The sequence below is a fragment of the Nycticebus coucang genome, chromosome X, assembly GCF_027406575.1.
Source record: "Nycticebus coucang isolate mNycCou1 chromosome X, mNycCou1.pri, whole genome shotgun sequence".
In the NCBI taxonomy this organism is placed as follows: Eukaryota; Metazoa; Chordata; class Mammalia; order Primates; family Lorisidae; genus Nycticebus; species Nycticebus coucang.
The window spans coordinates 61739996-61759554 of record NC_069804.1 but is presented as its reverse complement, the minus strand read 5'-3'; the positions used below and the strand labels follow the sequence as shown (position 1 = coordinate 61759554).

The window sequence follows — 19559 nt, the reverse complement described above, 5'->3', positions numbered from 1 at the left end:
AAAGGAGAGGGGGTGGGGATAAGGAATATTGACAAAAAGAAGAGAGGTACAGAAAGAGGGAGACAGTGCAATATAGGTGTACAGTAGGGTACTTTGACACAACCTTAAAAAACCCCACCTTCTGGGGGTGCCCAGTTGGGTGGTTCCCTTGAGGTCAGCAGCTCTTTGCTAACCTGATCAGACACAGTACCCCACCTCCACCAAGCAGGGAGGAAATACAAAAATGCTATAAATCGAACCAAAACAAGCAAACAGAAAACTTTACGGGGATACAATTCGGTGAAAAACCAAATGATAGCAGTAGAAACACTAGCAAAAATGAAGTTGTAGTTATTAAAAAAGGCAGCAATGGGAAATTATAATTAAACTAGAAAAATTGAGAAAGAAAAAGGGATCTGTATGGATAAGATTGAAATTAAAAAACAAAAGAACATCAACGTCAAAATAAACAAACAAAAAAAAAAAACCAAACAAAAAAAAAAAGAAAAAAATACACAACCAAAAACAAAGCAGTTTGTATATGTTATTGAATATTGTCTGGGCAACGCGTGGTCTTCTGGGGTATGAGATGTTGGTCACAGTTCTGATCCAACTGGAGGCTGCTGATTTCTCAAACCCCAGCAGGTAGACACCCTAAATCTCTCTTCAGCCCACTTAAAAGGCACTTTGAACTTGTAAACTTGCTGAGCAGTAGCTTTCCCAGCTTTCTCGCTGGAATCACTGCTGAAGTGGCTATCCACTTACCCAGTGTGCCAAAACCGGTCTCACTCTGCCCCTGAGGGTTAGGGCTGCAAGGCAGCTCAGACCCCACCCTTAGGCTACTTGGTTGCTGGGTTACTAGCTCCCACCTGTTTGTAGCTCTGCGACCCTGAGGGCGGAGCTTGCCGGGGCAGATCACTGGCAATGGTTCCGTGTGACCCACCGCCAAACACTTTTAGGTCCGTCTGGCTCAGCGGCCCAGACTGGGGCCCTAGACAACGGCCAAAGTTCTCCGCACTCCCGCTCAGGCCCTCCCCAGGGCAGTTCAACTCAGTGCCAAGTCCAAGGACATCAAAACAGTTCACAGGTAAGGCCTTTCTGGTTTGCAGTCTCGCTGCTACTGAACTTACAGTTGTGGGCGGGTTTAGACGGATTGAACACACGCGACCACTTGCCGGTTTTCCACTGTTTTATTCCTCCTCTTGGGGTCCAGAAGTCTCTCGCTGACTCCCTGTATCCTCATAGGAGTGATGATAGGCAGTTACCACGAGCCAGAGATGCCTGGAGTCCTATCTCCCCAGACTCACGGTGCCCAGATGCAAGGAAGCTGTTACTCGGCTCGATATGGGCTAATCTTACTGATGTTAGATGATATCTCAAAGTAGTTTTGATTAGCATTTCTCTGATGATTAAAGATGATGAGCATTTTTTCATATGTCTGTAGGTCGTGTGCCTGTCTTCTTCAGAGAAGTTTCTCTTCAAGTCCCTTACCCAGCCTGCGATGGGATCACTTGTTCTTTTCTTGCTCATACATTTGAGTTCTCTGTGGATTCTGGTTATTAAACTTTTGTCGGAGAGATAGCCTACAACTATGTTCTCCCATTCTGAGGGCTGTCTGCTTGCCTTACTTATGGTGTTCTTGGCTGTGTAGAAGCTTTTTAGTTTGATCAGGTCCCATTAGTGTATTTTTGAAGCTGCTTCAAATGCCCGTGGGGTCCTCCTCATAAATTCTCACCCAGACCGATTTCTTCAAGTACTTTCCTTGCAATCTCTCCTAGTATTTTTATAGTTTCCTGTCTTAAGTTTAAATGTTTAATCCAGTGAGAGGCTATCTTAGTTAATGGTGAAAGGTGTGGGTCTAGTATTATTCAGTCTTTTACAGGTCGCCAGCCAGTTCACCCAGCACCATTTTTTAAATAGGGAATCTTTTCCCCACTGAATGTTTTTAATTGGCTTGTCAACGATCAAATAGTAGTAAGTAGCTGGGTTCATCTCTTGCTTCTCTATTCTGTTCCATACATCTAATTCTCTGTTTTTGTGCCAGTACCATGCTGTTTTGGTCACTATCGATTTATAGTATAGTCTGAGGTATATAGCGTAATATCTTGTGCTTTTTTTATTTCTGAGTAATGTCTTGGCTATTCGAGATTTTTTCATATTTCTTATAAAATGAAGTATTATTTTATCAAAATCTTTATAGTATGATAATGGGTCTTTAATAGAGATTGCATTAAAATTGTATATTGCTTTTCGTAGTATGGACATTTTTAACAATATTGATTCTTCCCAACCATGAGCATTGTGTTTTTCCATTTGTTAACATTTTTAGCTATTTCTTTTCTTAGAGTCTCATAGTTCTCTTTGTAGAGATCTTTCATGTCCTTTGTTAGATAAACTCTCAAATGTTTCATCTTCCTTGGCCCTACTGTGAATGGAATAGAGTCCTTAACTGTTTTTTCACCTCGACTATCGTTGGTACATATAAAGGCTACCGAATAATGAATGTTGATTTTGTAACCTGAGACGCTGCTGTATTTCTTGATCACTTCTAAGAGTTTTGTAGTAGAATCCATGATGTTTTCCAGATATACAATCATATCATCTGCAAAGAGCAAAAGTTTGATCTCTTCTGACTCTATATGGATACCATTGATCGCCTTTTCTTCCCTAATTGTGATGGCTAAAACTTCCATTACAATGTTAAAGAGCAGTGGAGACAATGGGTAAACTTGTCTAGTTTCTGATCTGAGTGGAAATGATTTCATTTTAACTCCATTCTGTACAATATTGGCTTGTGGTTTGCTGTAGGTGGCCTGTATCAGTTTAAGAAATGTCCCTTCTATACCAATTTTCTTAAGTGTTCTGATCATAATGGGATGCTGGATATTATCAAAAGATTTTTCTGCAATCGATTGAGAGAATCACATGGTCTTTATTTTTTAATTTGTTTATGTGCTGAATTATACTTATAGATTAACGTATATTGAACCAGCCTTGAGACCCTGAGATAAAACTGACTTGGTCATGATGTATAATTCGTTTTATGTGTTGCTGGATTCTGTTTGATTGGATGTTGTTGAATATTTTTGCATCTATATTCATCAGTGATACTGGTCTATAATTTTCTTTTCTTGTTGAGTCTTTCCATAGTTTGGGGATCAGGTTGATGTTTGCTTCATAGAAATTTTTGGGTAGTCATCTTTCTTTTTCTACCTTTCGGAATAAGTTGAGCAATATACGTACTAGTTCCTCTTTACAGGTTTGGTAGAATTCTGACTTGAAGCCATCTGGTCCCGGGCTTTTCTTTTCAGGGAGACTTCTATGGTTGATGCTATTTCAGAACTTAATATTGGCCTCTTCAGCATTTCCACTTGATTCTGGCTAAGTCTTGGAAGATGATGTGCTTCCAAGTATTGGTCAATGTCCTTGAGATTTTCATATTTCTGAGAATAATGTTTCTTGTAATATTCATTAACGATTTTTTGAATCTCTGAGGAGTCTGGTGTCATTTTGTCTTTGTCATTACTGATTGATGAGATTAGAGATTTTACTCTTTTTTTTTTTCTGGTTAGGTTAGCCAAAGTTTTATCTATTTTATTTTCGAAAATAAACTTTGATTTATTGATCTCTTGTATAATTCTTTTGTTTTCAATTTCATTTAATTCTGCTCTAATTTTGGTTATTTCTTTTCTTCTACTGGGTTTGGGGTTGGAATGTTCTTCCTTTTCCAGTTGCTTGAGATGTCCCATTAAGTTGTTAACTTCCTCTATTTCCGTTCTCTTGAGGAAGGCTTGTAGTGCTATATAAACTTCTCCCTTAGGACTGCCTTTGTCGTATACCAGAGGTTCTGATAATTCGTGTCTTCATTGTCGTTTTGTGTCAAAAATTTTGCAGTTTCCTTCTTAATCTCGTCTGTAACCCAGCTATCATTCAGCATAAGGTTATTTAACTTTCATGTTTGTATGAGTATTTTGATTCCTTTTTTTTACTGAGTTCCACTTTGATTGCATGGTTGTCTGAGAAGATTCAAGGAATAATTTCTGTTTTTTTTTTAATTTACTGAGGTTAAACTTGTGACCTAGGATGTGATCAATTTTGGAGTATTTTCCGTGAGCTGCCGGGAGGTATGTGTATTCAGTTCTTCTGGGATGTAATGTTCTGTAGATGTCTGCTAAATTCAAATTTTTGCTGTTTAAGTTTAACTCTAAAATTTTTTTGCTCAGCTTCTTATTCGAGTATCTATGTCATACTGCCAAAGGAGTGTTGAAATCTCCTCTGTTTATTCATGTTACTAGAGTTTTTCCACTGATTCCACCCCATTATTATTTTCCACCATTTGACTTCCCCTGGAGCTTTGCTGAGGACCCGTACAGTGCTTCGGCTTGAGAAACTGGGGACCCATTTGGTGTGGTGGTGCTAAGTGGCTCTGTCTTGTTTTTAGCTGGTCTCTGTCCAACCCTAGTGAAACAGTTACTCTAGGTTGAAGTCTCAACTGTGGATAAGTACCAACAATTAAGTCACCTCGACCCCCATAGGCAACAATTGAAAAAGGGAAATCAAACGTTCCTACAACCAAACACTCAGGGCACCACTTGGATAGTCATCGGGTGATTGGCTCAATTCAAAAGGTCCAAATCAATTGTCTCAGTCAACACCTGTCTCAGGTGGAAGAGTTTAAAACGTCTCTGGCAACTAGATCGCAGGGGGTCTCCTGAAAACTCAAATATGACTTGCTCCAGTGCTTCGTGAGGTCAGGAGGACCCACCCAGCTAATAGATTAGTCTGGGAGGATTGATGCCTCCTTCTCCACCTTGCACCTCTGTCATCCCGTCAGTGATAACCCCGTAGGGCTGTGACCCAGTTGCATCCAATGAGCAGGTACTCCAGGGGTTTGCATCTGCCTGAATCACAAGGAAATCTATGCCTCTTCATCCAGGTCGCTGCTCTCTGCTTCTATCCGGTAGGGGTAGGTGAGCCTTGACAACCTCGGGTGCTTGATGGAACCTGGAGGTTTTTCACTGAGTTCCAGCCCCACCCGCGATTGATCTTACTGACCGAACAGAACAACTTTGCGTAATTTGTTTGTGTCCCAGCTAAATTCCCTGGGTCTGTGTGCCCATCCTAGATTTGTTCTGCCAGTGATTGCCACCTGAGAAGATGTCCAGCCTTCTCTGGTTGCCCAGAGAGACAGGGTATGTGACTCCAGAATATCCAGGGGTGAGCCCTATTTTTGCCAAAAACGGCTGCTGCTCTGTGCCTCAGGGCACCACTGCTCCGGCGTGGTTCCCTGTGAGCTGACCATCCTCTCCTCACTCATGAGTCGCAGACTCAGCACTGACCAGCTGTATTCCAGGCCCTATCCACACCCCTCGGGCAATCACCCAGGAATCTGGACTCCTGGGTTACAGGCCTCCAGACCTCAGCGTGAGAGTGGAGGGGAGTCTTGGGAGCTCAGAATTTCAGGTAGAGAATACATACAGTTTTACACAGTTTTATGCCTGGCAGGAGAGTACCAAAGTACACTAGTAGGCAAGTAGGTCCAGTTTTTAGAGTGTCTCTCTCGTGGAGTATAGTGGGAGGACTTTTGAACTCTGCAGGTTTGTTTATGGGGTACTCCAAGCCATTCCCATGGTGGAAGGGACTCCCGTCCACTTGGTGATGGATTTTGTACCTTTTGTTTGTATCCTTGGGGTCGCAGCTCGTCTCAGCAGGGTTGATGTGCGTTCTTCAACCTTCTCTCTTGTTTCAGCTCTAATCCACCAGGTTACTTGCTAAATTTCTGTCCTTTAACTCTCCTTCTGGCCGGGAGCCTCTGTGTAAAGCTGACTTAAGTCAGCCATCTTGTCTCTGCCTTCTCCCTGTCTTCTTCATTGAAGTTTTTGTTCAAGTCCCTTGCCCACCCTGAGATGGGATCACCTGTTATTTTCTTGCTAATATGTTTGAGTTCTGTGTGGATTCTGGTTATTAAACCTTTGTCGGAGAGATAACCTGCAAATATCTTCTCCAGTTCTGAGGGTTGTCTGCTTGCTTTACTTACTGTGTTCTTGCCTGTGGAGAAGCTTTTTGTTTGATCAGGTACCAGTAATGTATTTTTGGTGATGCTTCAATTGCCCGGAGGGTCCTCCTCATAAAATATTCACCCAGGCCTATTTCTGCAACTGTTTTCCCTGCACTTTCTTCTAGTATTTTTATAGTTTCCTGTCTTAAGTTGAAATCTTTAATCCAGTGAGAGTCTATCTTAGTTAATCGTGAAAGGTGTGGGTCCAGTTTCAGTCTTCTACAGGTCGCCAGCCAGTTCACCCAGCACCATTTGTGAAATAGGGAATCTTTTCCCATTGAATGTTTTTAATTGGCTTGTCAAATATCCAATAACAGTAAGTAGCTGGTTTCATCTTTTGGTTCTCTATTCTGTTCCATGCATCTACCTCTTGTTTTTGTGCCAGTACCATGCTGTTTTGGTCACTATAGATTTATAGTATAGTCTGAGGTCTGGTATTGTGATTCCTCCTGCTTTGTTTTCATTTCTGAGTAATGTCTTGACTATTTGAGGTTCTTTTCATATTCTATATAAAACAAAGTATTTTTTTGTGATCTTTACAGTGTGACAGTGGCACTTTAATAGAGATTTCATTAAAATTGTATATTGCTGGTGGCATCTGTGGCTCAAAGGAGTTTTGATTTATATTTCTCTGATGATAAAGAATGATGAGCATTTTTTCATATATCTGTAGGCTGTGTGCTTGTCTTCTTCAGGGAAGTTTCTCTTCAAGTCCCTTACCCACCCTGAGATAGTATCACTTGTTCTTTTCTTGCTAATACATTTGAGTTCTCTGTGGATTCTGATTATTAAATTTTTGCTGGCGATATAACCTTCAAATATCTTCTCCCATTCTGAGGGCTGTCTTAGGGTACCGGTCTCATATGTCGGAGGTGGTTTGTTCAAACCCAGCCCCAGCCAAAAAACTGCAAAAAAAAAAAAAATGTATATTGCTTTGGGTAGTATGGACATTTGAATAATGTTGATTCTTCACAGCCATGAGCATGGTATCTTTTTCCATTTGTTAACATCTTTAGCTATTTCTTTTCTTAGAGTTTAATAGTTCTCTTTGTAGAGATATTTCACATCCTTTGTTAGGTAAACTCTCAAATATTTTATGTTCCTTGGCACTACTGCGAATGGAATAGAGTCCTTGACTATTTTTTCAGCATGACGATTGTCGGTATATATAAAGGCTACAGATTTATTAGTGTTGATTTTGTAACCTGAGACACTGCTGTATTCCTTGATCACTTCTTAGTGTTTTGTAGCAGAATCCCTTGTGTTTTTGCAATATACAATCATATCATCTGCAAAGAGTGAAAGTTTGATCTCCTCTGACCCTATGTGGATACCCTTGAATGACTTTTCTTGCCTAATTGTGATGGCTAAGAATTCCATTACAATGTTAAAAAGCATTGGAGACAATGGAAAACCTCGCCTGATTCCTGATCTGAGTGGAAATGATTTCGGTTTACCTCCATTCAATACGATATTGGCTGTGCATTTGCTGTAGATAGCCTCTATCATTTTAAGAAATGTCCCTTTTATACCAATTTTCTTAAGTGTTATGATCATGAAAGGATGCTGGATATTATCTGAGGCTTTTTCTGCATCAATTGGGACTATCATATGTTCTTTGTTTTTTAATTTGTTTATGTGCTGAATTATATTTATAGATTTGTGTATATTGAACCTGCCTTGAGACCCTGGGATAAAACCCACTTGGTCATGTTATATAATTTTAGTGATATGTTGCTGGATTCTGGTTGCTATGATCTTGTTGTATATTTTTGCATCAATATTCCTTAGTGATAATGGTCTATAATTGTCTTTTCTTGTTTGGGTCTTTTCCTGGTTTTGGGATCAAGGTGATGTTTGTTTCACAGAATGTGTTGGGTAGTATTCCTTCTTTTTATATATTTTGAAAAAGTTCCTGGTTTCTTGTACCCTCAATGAATCCCCAACAATCAAAAGGAAACAAGAAAAAGGTTGCGTAATATAGGTACTAGTTCCTCTTTAAAGGTTTGGTAGAATTCTATTATGAAGCATCTGGTCCTGGGGTTTCTTTTTAGGGAGATTTTGTATTGTTGATCCTATTTCAGAACTTGATATAGGCCTGTTCAATATTTCCACTTCAAGTCTAGGAAGGTGGCGTGTTTCCATGTATTGGTCTATTTCCTTAAGATTTTCGTATTTCTGCAAATAGAGTTTCTTGTAATATTCATTAAGGATTTTTTTAATTTCTGACGAGTCTGTTGTTACTTTGTCTTTACCATTTGTGATTGATGAAATTAGAGATTTTACTCTTTTTTTCTGGTTAGGTTAGTAAAAGGTTGTTCTTTTCTTTTTTTTTGTTATTTGACCTTTTCCAAAAACCAACTTTTTGATTTATTCATCTATTGTATAATCCTTTTGTCATGTAATGAATGGTTATAATTACACATACAGAGTTGTTTAATGCTTTTTTCATTCATTGTTAATTATTTTCTCTGCCTTTACTTGTTTTTTTATGATTTTAGTTTTTAATAGCCACATTATAATAAGTATTCATATTTATCTAACTCTTCTCCCATTCCTGGACAACTAAATTTTTGCCAGTTTTCCTTATTTTATATAAAACTACAATACAAAGAGATATAATTATTATTGAACATTTACTACAGGTAAATGTTTTCTGTGTGATTTTTTTCTTACTATGTGTTTCTTTTCTTAGGATTGTTGCCCAGATTTGTTAACATCAGATCACAAACATTTTTATTGCCCTCCTTTTCTTCCTTTGTCATTCTTTTCTTATTTCTTTCTACCATCATACATTTATTGGAAGCTTAATATCTTCAGGCACTATGCTAAGTGGTACTAAGAATACAAAATAAATCACATGGAGTCCTTGAATTCAGACATTAAATATATATGATAAAGTGGGATATGATAAAACGTATTACTTGAAGATGGCTGTGTTCATCTATTCATTCATCCATCTACCCATCTTTCCTTCTACAAATGATTTTTGCCTCGGAAGCATGGGAGAGCCAGTTTCAGACATGTTGCATCTTTATTCCTAAATATTTCAGAATAAGTGAAAATACTTTAGAATATTACTTCAGAAGTGCCAAATTCAGAGAATTTAATATGGATATATAATGTTATTATCTATTATACACACTGAAGTTTCACCAGTTGTTCATATAATGTCCTTCATGGTAATTTCTCCCCACCTCCTTGATTCTAGGATCTAATTCAAAGTCTTCCATTGCTTTTAGTTGTCTTCTCTTTTTAGTGTCTTTCAATCTGAAACAGTTATTTAGCCTTTCATCTTTCATAACATTGATATTTTTGAAGAACAAAGACCAGTTATTTTTTAGAATGCCCTTCTATTTGAGTTTGTTTGAAGTTTTTCTTTTTGTTTAGATTTCAAGTTACAAATTTTTGTCAGTAATAGCATGTAAATGATGTGTTCTTTCTGCATCATATTGGGAGGTATGTGATGTAGCTTTGTCTCAACATTGGGGAGTTTAAATCTGACTACTTGCTTAAGATGGGACCTGTCAAGTTCTTTCTCTATAAAGCTACAGTGTCTTTTTTTTTTTGCCTTTGTAATAAAACAGTAATCTGAGGAGAGACTTTGAAAGCACATAAATAGTTTCATTTAGCTTTCACCCACTAGTTTTAGCATCAATTGATGATATTCTAACCCCATCATTCCTCCTTTTATTTATTAGTTGGATTTTTAGTGTAAGTGCTTTGCTTTTGATTGTTTGTATCAGTATTAATTCATGGATTCTTTTTTTTATTATTGTTGGGGATTCACTGAGGGTACAATAAGCCAGGTTACACTGATTGCAATTGTTAGATAAAGTCCCTCTTGCAATCATGTCTTGCCCCCATAAAGTGTTGACACACACCAAGGCCCCACCCACCTCCCTCCTTCCCTCTTTCTGTTTCCCCCCCATAACCATAATTGTCATTAATTGTCCTCATATCAAAATTGAGTACATAGAATTCATGCTTCTCCATTCTTGTGATGCTTTACTAAGAATAATGTCTTCCACGCCCATCCAGGTTAATACGAAGGATGTAAAGTCTCCATTTTTTTTTAATAGCTGAATAGTATTCCATGGTATACATATACCACAGCTTGTTAATCCATTCCTGGGTTGGTGGGCATTTAGGCTGTTTCCACATTTTGGCGATTGTAAATTTAGCTGCAATAAACAGTCTAGTACAAGTGTCCTTATGATAAAAGGATTTCTTTCCTTCTGGGTAGATGCCCAGTAATGGGATTGCAGGATCAAATGGGAGGTCTAGTTTGAGTGCTTTGAGGTTTCTCCATACTTCCTTCCAGAAAGGTTGTACTAGTTTGCAGTCCCACCAGCAGTGTAAAAGTGTTCCCTTCTCTCCACATCCACGCCAGCATCTGCAGTTTTGAGATTTTGTGATGTGGGACATTCTTACTGGGGTTAGATGATATCGCAGGGTTGTTTTGATTTGCATTTCTCTAATATATAGAGATGATGAACATTTTTTCATGTGTTTGTTAGCCATTCGTCTGTCGTCTTTAGAGAAAGTTCTATTCATGTCTCTTGCCCATTGATATAAGGGATTGTTGGCTTTTTTCATGTGGATTAATTTGAGTTCTCTATAGATCCTAGTTATGAAGCTTTTGTGTGATTGAAAATATGCAAATATCCTTTCCCATTGTGTAGGTTGTCTCTTTGCTTTGGTTATTGTCTCCTTAGCTGTACAGAAGCTTTTCAGTTGAATGAAGTCCCATTTGTTTATTTTTGTTGTTGTTGCAATTGCCATGGCAGTCTTCTTCATGAAGTCTTTCCCCAGGCCAATATCTACCACTGTTTTTCCTATGCTTTCTTGGATAATTTTTATTGTTTCATGCCTTAAGTTTAAGTCCTTTATCCATCTTGAATCAATTTTTGTGAGTGGAGAAACGTGTGGGTCCAGTTTCAGTCTTTTACATGTAGACATCCAGTTCTCCCAACACCATTTATTGAATAGGGAGTCTTTCCCCCCAGGTATGTTCTTGTTTGGTTTATCAAAGATTAGGTGGTTGTAAAATGTTAGTTTCATTTCTTGATTTTCAATTCGATTCCAAGTGTCTATGTCTCTGTTTTTGTGCCAGTACCATGCTGTCTTGAGCACTATGGCTTTGTAGTACAGACTAAAATCTGGTATGCTGATGCCCCCAGCTTTATTTTTGTTACAGAGAACTGCTTTAGCTATTCGGGTTTTTTTCCGGTTCCATACAAAACGCGGAATCATTTTTTCCAAATCTTGAAAGTACGATGTTGGTATTTTGATAGGAATGGCATTGAATAGGTAGATTGCTTTGGGAAGTATAGACATTTTAACAATGTTGATTCTTCCCATCCATGAGCATGGTATGTTCTTCCATTTGTTAATATCCTCTGCTATTTCCTTTCTGAGGATTTCATAGTTTTCTTTATAGAGGTCCTTCATCTCCTTCGTTAGGTATATTCCTAGGTATTTCATTTTCTTTGAGACTATGGTGAAGGGAGTTGTGTCCTTAATTAGCTTCTCATCTTGACTGTTATTGGTGTACACAAAGGCTACTGACTTGTGGACATTGATTTTATATCCTGAAACATTACTGTATTTTTTGATGACTTCTAGGAGTCTTGTGGTTGAGTCTTTGGGGTTCTCTAAGTATAAGATCATGTCGTCAGCAAAGATGGAGAGTTTGACCTCCTCTGCTCCCATTTGGATTCCCTTTATTTCCTTGTCTTGCCTAATTGTATTGGCTAGAACTTTCAGCACTACGTTGAATAGTAAAGGTGACAGAGGACAACCTTGTCTGATTCTAGTTCTAAGGGGAAAAGCTTTCAGTTTTACTCCATTCAGTAAAATATTGGCTGTGGTTTTGTCATAGATAGCTTCAATCAGTTTTAGAAATGTGCCACCTGTGCCTATACTCCTCAGTGTTCTAATTAGAAAAGGATGCTGGATTTTATCAAATGCTTTTTCTGCATCTATTGAGAGGATCATGTGATCTTTATTTTTGCCTCTGTTAATATGGTGGATAACGTTTATAGACTTGCGTATGTTAAACCAGCCTTGCATCCCTGGGATGAAACCTACTTGGTCATGATGAATGACTTTTTTGATGATAAGCTGTAATCTATTGGCTAGGATTTTGTTGAGAATTTTTGCATCTATGTTCATGAGTGAGATTGGTCTGAAATTCTCCTTTTTGTTTGAGTCTTTTCCTGGTTTTGGTATCAGGGTGATGTTTGCTTCATAGAATGTGTTGGGGAAGATTCCTTCTTCCTCAATTTTTTGGAATAATTTCTGCAGTACAGGAATAAGCTCTTCCTTGAAGGTTTGATAGATTTCTGGAGTGAAGCCATCTGGACCAGGGCATTTTTTGGTTGGAAGATTTTTTATTGTTTCTTTGATCTCAGTGCTTGAAATTGGTCTGTTCAGGAGCTCTATTTCTTCCTGGCTGAGTCTAGGGAGAGGGTGTGATTCCAGATATTGATCCATTTCTTTCACATTGTCAAACTTCTGGGCATAGAGTTTCTGGTAGTATTCAGAGATGATCTCTTGTATCTCTGTGGGATCAGTTGTTATTTCCCCTTTATCATTTCTGATTGAGGTTACTAGAGATTTTACTTTTCTATTCCTCGTTAGTCTGGCCAATGGTTTATCTATTTTATTTATTTTTTCAAAAAACCAACTCCTTGTTTCATTAATTTTCTCAATAATTCTTTTGTTTTCAATTTCATTGATCTCTGATTTGATTTTGGATATTTCTTTTCTTCTACTGAGTTTAGGCTTAGATGGTTCTTCTTTTTCCAATTCCATAAGATCTCTTGTGAGATTGTTGATGTGATCTCTTTCTGTTTTTCGAATGTAGGCATCTAAAGCGATGAATTTTCCTCTCAAAACTGCTTTTGCAGTATCCCACAGGTTTTGGTAGCTTGTGTCTTCATTGTTGTTATGCTCAAGGAAGTTAATGATATCCTGTTTTATTTCTTCCTGCACCCATCTGTTATTCAAGAGAAGATTGTTTAATTTCCATGCCTTTGGGTGGGGTCCAGCATTTTTGTTAGAGTTGAGTTCCACCTTTAGTGCCTTATGGTCTGAGAAGATACAAGGTAAAATTTCAATTCTTTTGATTCTGTTGATATTTGTTTTGTGTCCCAGGATATGATCAATTTTGGAGAATGTTTCATGGGGTGATGAGAAGAATGTATATTCTTTATCTTTGGGGTGGAGTGTTCTATATGAGTCTATCAAGCACAGTTGTTCTAGGGTCTCATTTAAGTCTCTTATATCCTTGTTTAATTTCTTTTTAGAGGATCTGTCCACCTCTGAAAGAGGAGTGTGAAGGTCCCCTGTTATTATGGTATTATCAGATATCATATTGCTCAGACTGAGTAAGGTCTGTTTCAAGAATCTGGGAGCATTTAAATTGGGTGCATAGAGTTTTAGAAGTGAAATGTCTTGTTGTTGTATTTTTCCCTTGACCAATATAAAGTGACCATCTTTGTCTTTTTTGACTTTAGTTGCATTAAATCCACATGTATCTGAAAATAAGATTGCAACTCCTCTTTTCTTCTGAATGCCATTTGCCTGAAAAATTGTCTTCCAACCCTTGACTCGGAGCTTTAATTTGTCTTTTGAAGCCAGGTGTGTTTCTTGCAGACAGCAAATGGATGGCTTGTGTTTTTTTAAACCCATCAACCAATCTATGTCTCTTCAGTGGGGAATTCAAGCCATTAACATTTATTGAGATAATTGATAATTGTGGTAGTATTCTATTCGTCTTATTTGGTGAGAGTCCATTGCTTAGTTTTATCTTTTGCATCAGTGTGGAGGTTTGGTTCTGTCCTTTAATTTCTGAGTTCTTACTTTGCGTCTGATCCATTGTGGTGGTCAGTGTGCAGAAAAGGTTGAAGTATTTCCTGTAGAGCTGGTCTTGCTGTGGCAAATTTCCTCAATGTTTGTATATCCGTGAATGATTTGATTTCTCCGTCAATTTTGAAGCTTAGCTTAGCAGGGTACAGAATTCTGGGCTGGAAATTGTTCTGTTTAAGTAGATTAAAGGTAGATGACCATTGTCTTCTTGCTTGGAAAGTTTCTTTAGAGCAGTCTGCGGTCACTCTGATGGATTTGCCCCTGTAGTTCAACTGGCGCTTACTCCCGGCAGCTTGCAGAATCTTTTCTTTTGTCTTGACTTTGGACAGGTTCATCACAATGTGTCTTGGAGAAGCTCGGTTAGAGTTGAGGCGACCTGGGGTCCGATAGCCCTCTGAAAGCAGTGTGTCAGAATCTTTGGTGATATTTGGGAACGTTTCTTTTATAATATTCTCTAGTATGGCTTCCATTCCTCTGGGGCATTCTTCTTCCCCTTCTGGGATTCCTATAACTCATATGTTGGAACGCTTCATAAAGTCCCATAATTCTGACAGTGAACGTTCTGCTTTCTCTCTCTTCTTTTCTGCCTCTTTTACTATCTGAGTTATCTCAAAAACTTTGTCTTCTACCTCTGAAATTCTTTCTTCTGCATGGTCTAACCTGTTTCTGATACTTTCCGTTGCATCTTTAAGTTCCCTGATTGACTGTTTCATTTCCTTCAGCTCTGCTATATCCTTTTTATATTCTTCATATCGTTCATCTCTGATTTGATTCTGTTTTTGAATTTCCTTTTGGTTATTTTCCACTTTATTAGCAGTTTCCTTCATTGTTTCCATCATTTCTTTCATTGTTTTCAACATGTGTATTCTAAATTCCCTTTCTGTCATTCCTAACATTTTTGTATAGGTGGAATCCTCTGCAGTAGCTACCTCATGGTCCCTTGGCGGGGTTGTTCTGGACTGGTTCTTCATGTTGCCTGGAGTTTTCTGCTGATTCTTCCTCGTGGGTGTTTTCTTTTATCTGTTTCCCTGCCCTAATTTTCCTTTCACTTCCTCTTGCTCTTTAAGTTCTTGTGCCTGTGGAAGTTGCGGGCGGATTTAGACGGATTGGACACACGCGACCACTTGCCGGTTTTCCACTGTTTTAGTCCTCCTCTTGGGGTCCAGAAGTCTCTCGCTGACTCCCTGTATCCTCTCAGGGGTGATGATAGGCAGATCCCACCAGCCAGAGATGCCCGGAGTCCTATATCCCCAGACTCACGGTGCCCAGATGCATGGAAGCTGTTACTCGGCTGCCATCTTGCTCCGCCTCCACCAATTCATGGATTCTTATATTATTGAATTGGTTATGTTCTTTCACTGTCTTTATTTTGATGCCCAAATTGTCGCACATCTGGGCAGTAAGAACCCACTCAGACTGGCTCCTGAGTACTTTTGATAGGATCCCGTCATGTTTTGAGAAGTTCTTTATTTTTTTGGTATAGCAAGATTATCCCGGCTCACCTTATTCTTTACTTATCTCTGTGCTGGGATCAACCATTTCTGAGGAACCTTCATCCCTTTTAGTTTGGAAACCAAGATATAAGCTAAGATATATGTTTTTAGAAGAGTCCCCAAAGCAATGTTGCTGGTCTGTTTCTAGACCCCACAGTAACAGAGGCCTCTTGTATATTGTAGTTCCTTTATGTCAATTTCCCCCTCTTGATCCAGGATGTAGTTGAAGATCATGCATTGCCTTTAATTGTTCTCTCTCTTTTGTTTCCTTTAAACTGGAATAGTTCTAGATATTGGTTAAATGAACAGGACTGAAGACATGTTTAACTAGTAAGGGAGGTGGAGGAACATAAGCTGAGTCACAGTATATGGAAGAGCCCAACTCAGAAGGACTACAGTTTAGAGACTTCAAGCAGACAGATAAAGCTGGATAATCAGGCAGGGACTAGTTCATTGAAAACTTACTTTGTCTTCTGAAGAAATTTAACCTTATAGAAAGTGAAGAGCCATCATAGAGAGTTAAAACTGGGTAGGAAAAGAATTGATTTTGTTAGATTTGCATTTTAAGGTCACTCTGCTATCACCAGTGTAAGTTCATAGAGGATAGATTAGGTAAATGTAAAATTATTTCAAAGAGAGTGGGTATTTGCCTGCTTGAAGTTTAAACTATTCTCCTAGAAGCCATTGTTACCATTGCTGAATACTAATGCCTCAAAGGAGTAGTTGGAAATAGTGTAGTGAAGAGATAAGAGACAGGCGGCGCCTATAGCTCAGAGGATTAGGACACTGGCCCCATATACTGGAGGTGGCTGGTTCAAATCCAGCCCAGGCCAAAAAGTAGCAAAGAAAAAAAAAAAAAGAAAGAAGACAAGAAACTACATATCACATAGTAAATTAGAACTTGAGTCATTGATTTATATTACTGTAGAATGGCAGTAACTCTTTTAAGTAATAGTTTTAAAAGCAAGACTGGAAGCTTAATAGTTCTGTCCTCTATAAAGAAATGTAATAACATAAAAGTACATAAAACAGTACTAACATTTTTGATGAATAAAATGTACTTGATGTAATACTACTACATTTTAATTTTTCTTTATCTTTGGTAATAATGTCAATAATGGGATTGATACAGACATTCTATCTGATTTGCAAGGCAACCAAAATATGAATTTTAACCATATTGTTTTTGAAATAGCAGCAAATTGTATCTTTATTTTTTTTTTCTTTGAGGTATTTCTTTTCTTTTTTTTTTTTTTTCATTTTTAGTTCTACCACAAAATGGCAATATGAAAGTCCAAGAGACAATAGAACTTACATGTGCTTTTTGGATGGCTATTCTTTCTAGAATTTGAAAATCATCTAGATCTAGTAACATAGGTTATTATACAACAATTAACATCACAATAATTTTATCATAGCATTATGTTTAATGGTTATTTCCATAAAGAGGAAATTAGACCTGATCCAGGAGTCCTTTAGAGTAATGAAAGTTGACTTCGTTAATATTTTCTCTCCAAATGTATATAACGGAGTATGCTAAATTAAATTTATGAACACCAGATTATTGCCTTTTTCTGGGAGCAAATTGTATCTTTAGCTGGAATTTTGCCCTTATGGTAATAGATTTTCTGTCTGTCCTGTTTACAGCCTATATCCCAACCAGTTGGAATTGAACAAGTGGCTCTTCCAAAACCAGATTTAATTCGAAGGTAAGTATTTTCAAATTAATACTGTGTAAATAATTAGGGTATGCTGAAATGTATGCTTTCATTAGGTGCTTAGCGTATCCTGACTATAGAATCTTTTGTGTTCTTGTATTGGTGTGGATGTTTAATGTTAAATGGTAGGTATTATTTTTACTTTTTATGTCAATGGAGATCATGTAGATTATGAGATTAATTGAGCATTTCCTTGTTCTCTTTATTCTGTTTTAAGGAAAGCTGATAGGGTTAATTTTTAAAAATAAATAAGAAATAATATAATTTAGAGTAAAATTCCAACTAATCTAAAGAAATAAATTACAACCAGATATATAATTATGTTATTATTTAGTATTTATAAACTAGTATTTTTCTGTAAGTTGTTTAGGTTGGTTAATTTCTATTGTTCTACACTTAATGTCCACTGATCAATTCCTTTATCCTATTTATTCCACTATTATACCCATTCAGTGAGTTTTTTATTTCTGTGATTATATATTCAGTTCTATAATTTCCATTTGGTATTTTAAAATATATTTTATATATGTTTATAAGATTTGTTTTTTTCACTTTCTTGAAGATTATTTGTAATTGTTCAATGAAGCATTTTGATAATGGCTGCTTTAAAATTCTTGTTAGATAATTCCAGTATCTGATTCATCTTGGTGTTGGCATATGTTGATTGGTTTTTTGCATTTAAGTTGTACTTTTTCTGATTTTTAGTATAAGGGATTTTATTTACATTTGTCTCCTAGACAGTTTGGATGTTAGGTAAACTATTCAGGTTTTTATTTTAATAGGAAGTCACCCTGTTTAGGTGCATAGGTCCTTGCCTACTTTTGTGGGTCGTGATTCTAATAATTTTGCTTTCATTGTCCTTGTAATGCTATTCTGTTCTTCCTGGTTAACCTGGGCTAAACAAGCTGGGCTATGAGGTGGAGAATTCTTTCCTAGGACTACTGCCCCAGGCCTATACACGAGGCAGTACTCTACTTACTGGTGGGGTTCCCAGTGCCACAGGGAAGGAAAGGTCATACTCAACTCCTCTTCTGCTGCTGAGTTCAGGGTCAGGAGACACTGCTTGTGCTACTTTTGCCTCTGGACTGAGAATCAGGAGACCAAACCTAGGCTGCCTTTTATCACTGTGTGCATAATCAGAAGATAGAAAGCTGCTGTTTTTCCTCAAGTAGTGGGGGCCCTAGCCAGTCTGTTTTTATCTTTTTACTCTTCAGTACCCTCGTGTGACTGTTCTTAGGGGTAGGAGCAGGAAGAGTTGAGTTTCTGCCATCTTGTCCCAAACCCTAAACTAGTGTTTTAAGTTATTTTGGAATATGTATATATAGCTCCATTAGCTAAAATTATGTCCCTTTTGTCCCTAACGAAATTGTTACTTCCTTTTCTCTATAGATTTGAAATTTCTAAGAGCAGTATTAATATATCTTCTTCCACCACTTGTGTGAAAATCCTTTTACATATGGACACAAAACAATTTCAAAGTTATTTTTATCTCTTCTTGTACATTTCTATACAAATGCTTCATGAATAATTATTAGGAGAAAGGACTTAACCTAAAAATTAATTTTAAAGATATTTGTTTGAAAAAGATGATGTCTGGTGGTTACCAATTTTGTTATTTAAATTGCAAAATCTTTTGAATTGTTTTGAAATTTAAAAATTTTTTTAGAAGTCTTTTTAGGTATTAGGATAAGTTTATTCATATATGTACATATATATTCACATACATGTATATATACGTATATATGAATAAACTATCCCATTTATGCATATATATGAATATATATTCAGACATACACATATGAATACATGTATATATGAATAAACTATTCCAACACCTAAAAAAATTTCAATAAACACATTTGCATAAGATATATATATACACACACACACATATATATATATATAGAGAGAGAGAGAGAGAGAGATGTGGTTTGTTCTAGTGCAAGGGATATTTTCTTCTCCCTATCTCAAGGAGATATACCCACCAACTGTCTTTCTTGGCACCAGGGGAGGCCTTTGCGTGCAGTAGCAGAATTTGCCATAATCCTCATGGATATTGCTGATGACACCTAGGCTTGTTAAGGAGGCATTATGCTGGGTAACTTTCAGGGAGAAGGAATTGAAGTGAGAAGAAGGCTGGAGTAAGGAGGTCATGTTAAGGGTAATTGACAGGGGTATTCTTAGTTGGATTTCTGTGGATGAAGTTCAATCTGTATGTAAAAACGTGATGGGGGAGTCTGCCTCAAATGAAGGGAGTGGATGGCAGGGAATGTTAATAGAACTCTTTGTATCTGAGCTGGCAGGGAGCTCAGTAGCTCCTGTCCCTGGCGCCCCTGCAGACTTGAGGGATGGTCATTTCAGAAGTAACTGATGATGGTCCAGATAGTGCTTCTCTGAATATTCAGAACTTTTCATGACTCTTGATATCTTTGAAGG

The 19559-nt window shown here is 37.5% G+C and overlaps 1 protein-coding gene across 1 annotated transcript in view; it reads left to right on the top strand.

The window, feature by feature from the left end:
• The window catches only part of WNK3 (WNK lysine deficient protein kinase 3), a 348186-nt gene that overhangs the window by 185637 nt on the left and 142990 nt on the right, over positions 1 to 19559 (top strand). Inside the window, exon 11 of the mRNA XM_053579253.1 lies at positions 17053 to 17114. Coding sequence (XP_053435228.1) covers positions 17053 to 17114 — 62 coding nt within the window. The remainder of the gene's footprint in view (positions 1 to 17052; positions 17115 to 19559) is intronic.